The sequence below is a fragment of the Lethenteron reissneri genome, unplaced genomic scaffold, assembly GCF_015708825.2.
Source record: "Lethenteron reissneri isolate LAM-NWPU_2019-01 unplaced genomic scaffold, ASM1570882v1 scaffold_648, whole genome shotgun sequence".
NCBI classification, from domain to species: domain Eukaryota; kingdom Metazoa; phylum Chordata; class Hyperoartia; order Petromyzontiformes; family Petromyzontidae; genus Lethenteron; species Lethenteron reissneri.
In genome coordinates, this window is record NW_026892170.1 from 8,356 (window position 1) to 14,371 (window position 6,016).

Sequence of the window (6,016 nt, forward strand, 5' to 3'; positions counted from 1 at the left end):
TGCTATTACTATTATAGGGTCGGTAGATTATTAAATTATAGCGATTACACAGTATTATTGTAGCGCGGTGGGGGGGGGGGGGGGGGAAACGGCACCCGTACCCAGCGTCAGCCGGGTGGCAAAATCAGGCGAGGCGGGAGGCTCTGCACGGTGCGAGGCCTCCACACCCACCACGCGACTCTGAGGTAAAATACATTTCACCAAAATAACTCTTTTGTTGTACATTATGTAAACATGGTTTCACAACGCTTATACACAACACCAACGTGTGATGTTGCAGAATGAGCGGCGGGGTATAGAAATGAACTTCATTGTCGCTTACGCCTGACGACTCGTGAGAGCCGTGACCAGCAAACGAAGGTTTCCGGCACCCGAACTTTGAAGGACACACATGGAAGCTTTCTCACGAGTAAGTGGTGGCTCTGAAAAGAGCCTTTGTGTTGTGCTTTGAGGGCCGAGCTGGGCGTTCAAGCGCGCTCGCCACGAATGCGGCGGGCGAGCTGAATGTCCTTGGGCATGATGGTGACGCGCTTGGCGTGGATGGCGCACAGGTTGGTGTCCTCGAAGAGCGCGACAAGGTACGCTTCGCTGGCCTCCTGCAGAGCCATGACAGCGGAGCTCTGGAAGCGCAGGTCGGTCTTGAAGTCCTGCGCGATCTCCCTGACGAGGCGCTGGAAGGGCAGTTTGCGGATGAGCAGCTCGGTGGACTTCTGGTAGCGGCGGATCTCGCGCAGAGCGACGGTGCCGGGCCTGTAGCGGTGAGGCTTCTTGACGCCGCCCGTGGCCGGAGCGCTCTTTCGGGCCGCCTTGGTGGCGAGTTGCTTGCGGGGGGCCTTGCCGCCCGTGGACTTGCGAGCCGTCTGCTTGGTGCGAGCCATGGCTTGGTGAGGGCAAAGATTCTCACAGGCGGGGAGGAGAAGGCGGCTTATGTAGCCCAGAGCGCGCGCTCACTGGTCAGCGGAGTCGTGACGTGCGAAGAAGGGGCGCGTGCTGATTGGTTGGCAGCGTGCAATGATCTCGAGTCGTCAACTCTTCTTCATCAACGAAATGTTCTCACTTTGGAGCATTGCAGAATGCCGCATCACGATGCAGTAGTTCCGTTTGAGCGCCGTCCATGTCTTTAACGGATCTTATTTTCTTAAGCAAACACCTTTCCGAAGACAACTTTACAGTGCTCCGCGTGATCTAAATAAAGTGTGCAGAAACTGCGCTTCATTGGAAACAGTAATACGTAAAAAATATTTTTTGTTTCTTTCGGTAAAGTCACGTATAAAGAAAAAATAATAGCATACGACGTTTCGATTGCAACACAAGCAATCATCAAGTATAATGAAATAGCGACATAAAATCTAACCAGAAAAAAATTATAGACAGACATATAAGCAGACAGATATCACCAATTTGTTTCTTTATATACGTGACTTTACCGAAAGAACCAAAGAATAATTCCTGCAGTCACGAAAGCTCCAAAGTTAATACGTAAAAATGTCGGAAAGGTGATCACAGGGATAGATATCTATTCTCTTGGCATTGAGATGATGATCATCAATTATACTGCACGAGTCATCCATGCTAGGCGCTTACTTTTACATAGATGCACACGTGCAAAATGTTAGTTCCTGCCCGAAAATACAACCACGAATTAAATATATTGCATTGCAAGGTTTTGGCACCAAATATCCAATGTAGTATCTGAATGGGCTGCAGATGAAATCAATGGACAAACAAGTCCAAGAAATGCCTGCTGGTGAATATGATGTGCCATGAATATTGTTATCGCTTTTATTCACGTGGAAACAGGTTAAAATGCGTTCCATCTCTCCATTTCACTCAATGAGCGAACAATGTCCCCGCGTGAACCGGGGCTTTGTTGGAAGTTTCGTTTAGTACTCCTGCTAGGACTGGTACAAGCAGGTTCGGAGAGGTGGGTGGCTCTGAAAAGAGCCTTTGTAATTAATGGTGGAGTCGAGGCTTCACTTGGAGCTTGTGTACTTGGTGACGGCCTTGGTGCCCTCCGACACGGCGTGCTTGGCCAGCTCGCCGGGGAGCAGCAGTCGCACTGCGGTCTGGATCTCCCGAGAAGTGATGGTGGAGCGCTTGTTGTAGTGCGCCAGGCGGGACGCCTCGGAAGCGATGCGCTCGAAGATGTCGTTGACGAACGAGTTCATGATGCTCATTGCCTTGGACGAGATGCCGGTATCGGGGTGCACCTGCTTCATCACCTTGTAGATGTAAATGGCGTAGCTCTCCTTCCTGCGGTGGCGTCGCTTCTTGCCATCCTTGCGCGTAGCCTTGGTCACAGCCTTCTTGGAGCCCTTCTTGGGAGCAGGAACCTTGGCCGGCCCAGCGCTCTTTGATGCGGGAGGATCGGGCATGTCGACGCGTCGTAGGCAGCAGCTTCAGGTCAGAACAGACGGGAAGCGAATGTGGATGTCGCTCGCGCGTTGAGCTCCTTTTATAGGAGGCGAGATGCAAATCAGAGGATCGTAGTGCGCGGCGCTGCTGAGTGGCTCTTTTAGTACCGTCCCTCTCCATCAGCCTCCAATGAGAAACGCGGACGCGATGTTCACTTTAATATCGATTTTACTGCAAAAAGGACTGGTGAATATAACACAATGTAATGTCCAAACATGTGTATTAGTGAATTGCAGCCATGGCATTGCCTTTGTTTTAAAAAGGATGACTAGAAAACCCAATACAGTATATTGTGTTTTGAGCGTGGGTTTTTTTTGTTTCTTACGAGGGATTGTTTCACCACTCGTCTAATACGGCGCACGGGCGTTTTATGAACGCAATTTGGAAAAATACAAGCGCTCGGTGGAGAAAAATAACTTCGCTGTTGTGCTGTACAGGTGGAGATTAGCATTCCGGCACGCTCCGTCAATTAGGACGAGTGTGCTGTAAGATTGTGGCGCCAAATGCTCTACGTAATATCGGAATCGGCTGCAGCTGCAAATAATTCACGCAAAAATAGCAGAAATGGGTACTGTATTAAGGCGTTCAAGAATTACGCCTTGTTAAATGTGACGTGAATATCATGATTTCTTTCATTCATGTGGAAGCAGATGAAGATTCGCCAACTCAACAAGCGAACGTCCAGCACGCTCACAACAACCCAGGACATGTGCTCCATTCAGAGCGTGTTTGGCAACACTGGCGCAAGCAGTTTCGAAGAGGTGGGTGGCTCTGAAAAGAGCCTTTGGGTTGGCTTAGTGTGCGAGAGATGGGCGCTCAGCCTCCGAAGCCGTAGAGAGTGCGGCCCTGGCGCTTGAGGGCGTAGACCACGTCCATGGCGGTGACGGTCTTGCGCTTGGCGTGCTCCGTGTAGGTGACGGCGTCGCGGATGACGTTCTCAAGGAAGACCTTCAGGACGCCGCGGGTCTCCTCGTAGATGAGGCCCGAGATGCGCTTCACACCGCCGCGGCGAGCGAGGCGGCGGATGGCGGGCTTGGTGATGCCCTGGATGTTGTCGCGCAGCACCTTGCGATGGCGTTTTGCGCCTCCCTTGCCGAGCCCCTTACCGCCTTTACCGCGTCCAGACATTGCGACTACTTGTGACAAAGCTCCTCGCGAGAGACTGCGCGCTCAGCTTGCAGCAGCAGCCGCCTTTATACCCGAAGCGTGGCGACGTCACCGACCACCCCTGCCCTCCGCGATGGCTCCGCCTTAAACCTTCCACCTTTAACCTCTGCGACGAAGAAAACCCTCCACCGTCGTCAATAACACTTCCTTGACATGTATAATATGCGACGTTTTGGGCAATGACCCTTCTTCGAAGCACTCTGGAATGATATTGGCACACCCGCAGCGAACGCCAGAGGAACGCCATCTGTTGCAAGATTGCACGTGGAGTGAATAATACAATAGTTGAGTGAACGTCACCAACTAGTTCTCCCAAAGTAAGAAAGATATTGCAAACAATGCGATATTTACGTATATAAATTAATTTTAATAGAAGTTTAGATGGTGCACCGCAATGTTTACAAAACAAAAACAAAGTGAAAAGGCGGAATGAGCGAATGAAGGCAAATTGAGTAAAGCTGTCTGGAATCAATACATTTTTAGACTAAATTCCATATTTGGCACCAGTAACATGATGACGGAATGAAGAGGTGCAACACATAATCAAAATTGGAGATTCGTCAATGCATCATTTTGAATCTGGATTTAGATTAGAATCGCCAGCGAGAATGCTGACGTCGCTGAGATTACTCTGCACTCAGTTCGAGTGAGGGAGCTGCCACCCGCCTCGCCTGTGTTTGTGATCCCTGCTTTCGGGCTCGATCACTCCCATCACATCAATGCTTAAAACACATCGAGTGGGTGAAATGTTACACAGTTAATTTGAACTAATTGAAGCGCAGCAGCATCTGGTTCACTTTTTGAACGAAGTGGGTGGCTCTGAAAAGAGCCGTTGAGGTGGAGTGAATCGAGCGTCGGTCGTCCCATCGGATTCACTTCTTTGGCGCAGTCTTCTTGGGCTTGGCCGCGGCCTTCTTGGGCTTGGCCACCTTGGGTTTGGCGGCCTTGGCCTTGACGGTCTTGGGCTTAGCGACCTTGGGCTTCGCAGCCTTGGGCTTGGCTGGGCTCTTCGCCGCCTTCTTGGGCTTAACAGCCGACTTCACCTTTTTGGGGCTCTTGGCCGCCTTGGCAGCCGCGGGCTTCTTTGCTTTCTTGGGAGACTTCTTGGGCGCGGTCTTCTTGGCTGCCGCGGGCTTCTTCACCTTCTTGGCTGCCGCGGGCTTTTTAGCTGCGGGCTTTGCCGTTGACGACTTGGGCTTCGCCTTTGCGGCAGCCTTTTCCTTGTTGAGTTTGAAAGAGCCAGACGCGCCGCTGCCCTTCACTTGCGCCACGGCGTCTTTGGCCACGAGCTTCTTGATGGCCAACTTCACGCGGGCATTGTTCTTCTCCACGTCGTATCCTCCGGCAGCAAGCGACTTTTTGAGCGCAGGAAGAGACACGCCGTTCCTCTCCTTGCTGCTGGCCAGAGCCTTGAGGATGAGCTCGGACACGCTGGGGCCGACCTTCTTGGCCTTTGGAGCGGCGCGCTTCTTCTTGGGGCTTTTAGGCGCTGAAGTAGCCGCAGCTGGTGGTTGAGCAGGAGCAGTTTCCGCCATCTCAAGACGTCGCTTTTATCGCCTCGCCTCTTTGAAACCGAAATCAGCGCTCTCACGAATTCGAACCGAGCGTCCTCCAGGCCCGAGGTTATTATAGAAGCGGCGTACTGAAAGCGGACGTCGCTGAGATCATCCAGCACTCAGCTCTAGTGAGGGAGTTCCCACCATACTCACTGTGTTTATCACGCCTGCCTTTGGGCTCGATTACTCCCGTAACGTTCATACTTACATGCATCTAGTTAATACATCATCACGAAGATCACTTCTTTAATGTACGTTACTTATGCAATATACGACAATGCTCACGATATAAATTATAATTCTAAACAAGTGAACAACCAACATTTGGGAGACATTGTTCGGTCAGGGCAAGATATGATGATTGTCGGTTTTCAAAAGTGTTACTGATGAACACTATTTAAAACGCACTCGAATTTTTTGCAAGACAAGATGCTTCAACAGACTACTCATATTTAATTCCAACAAAATATTTTCTATTTAAGTTTTGCCTCGCGCGCTCGCGATTCCTCCTCTCGCGCTATGGTGAGGACTGCGCGCCATGTCTGGTGAGAATAGAGGGGAGTGTGGAGATCTGGTGAGAATAGAGGGGAGTGTGGAGTTCCGGTGAGAATAGAGGGGAGCGTGGAGTTCTGGTGAGAATAGAGGGGAGTGTGGAGTTCCGGTGGGAATAGAGGGGAGTGTGGAGTTCTGGTGGGAATAGAGGGGAGTGTGGAGTTTCGGTGAGAATAGAGGGGAGTGTGGAGTTCCGGTTGGAATAGAGGGGAGTGTGGAGTTCTGGTGAGAATAGAGGGGAGTGTGGAGTTCCGATGAGAATAGAGGGGAGTGTGGAGTTCCGGTGAGAATAGAGGGGAGTGTGGAGTTTCGGTGAGAATAGAGGG

The 6,016-nt window shown here is 51.1% G+C and overlaps 4 protein-coding genes across 4 annotated transcripts; all 4 read right to left on the reverse strand.

Annotated features, from left to right (window-relative positions):
- Positions 1-289: 289 nt before the first annotated feature.
- On the reverse strand, positions 290-1,144 carry LOC133340035 (histone H3). Its single transcript, XM_061548124.1, has one exon. It carries the CDS (start codon positions 876-878, stop codon positions 468-470), a length of 411 nt encoding a protein of 136 aa, XP_061404108.1. The 5' UTR covers positions 879-1,144; the 3' UTR covers positions 290-467.
- Positions 1,145-1,252: 108 nt separating this feature from the next.
- LOC133340036 (histone H2B type 3-B-like) lies at positions 1,253-2,966 on the reverse strand. The gene has a single exon (XM_061548125.1). The coding sequence runs from the start codon at positions 2,373-2,375 to the stop codon at positions 1,974-1,976; it is 402 nt and encodes a 133-aa protein (XP_061404109.1). The 5' UTR covers positions 2,376-2,966; the 3' UTR covers positions 1,253-1,973.
- A 213-nt stretch (positions 2,967-3,179) lies between these two features.
- On the reverse strand, positions 3,180-3,827 carry LOC133340037 (histone H4). The gene has a single exon (XM_061548126.1). It carries the CDS (start codon positions 3,541-3,543, stop codon positions 3,232-3,234), a length of 312 nt encoding a protein of 103 aa, XP_061404110.1. The 5' UTR covers positions 3,544-3,827; the 3' UTR covers positions 3,180-3,231.
- Positions 3,828-3,975: 148 nt separating this feature from the next.
- On the reverse strand, positions 3,976-5,181 carry LOC133340034 (histone H1.5-like). Its single transcript, XM_061548123.1, has one exon. It carries the CDS (start codon positions 5,115-5,117, stop codon positions 4,455-4,457), a length of 663 nt encoding a protein of 220 aa, XP_061404107.1. The 5' UTR covers positions 5,118-5,181; the 3' UTR covers positions 3,976-4,454.
- Between the last annotated feature and the right edge of the window lie 835 nt (positions 5,182-6,016).

Excerpts from the sequence above, each read along its gene's own strand:
- LOC133340037 (XM_061548126.1), bottom strand. The coding sequence starts at position 3,543 with ATGTCTGGACGCGGTAAAGGCGGTAAGGGGCTCGGCAAGGGAGGCGCA.
- LOC133340035 (XM_061548124.1), bottom strand. The coding sequence starts at position 878 with ATGGCTCGCACCAAGCAGACGGCTCGCAAGTCCACGGGCGGCAAGGCC.
- LOC133340036 (XM_061548125.1), bottom strand. The coding sequence starts at position 2,375 with ATGCCCGATCCTCCCGCATCAAAGAGCGCTGGGCCGGCCAAGGTTCCT.
- LOC133340034 (XM_061548123.1), bottom strand. The coding sequence starts at position 5,117 with ATGGCGGAAACTGCTCCTGCTCAACCACCAGCTGCGGCTACTTCAGCG.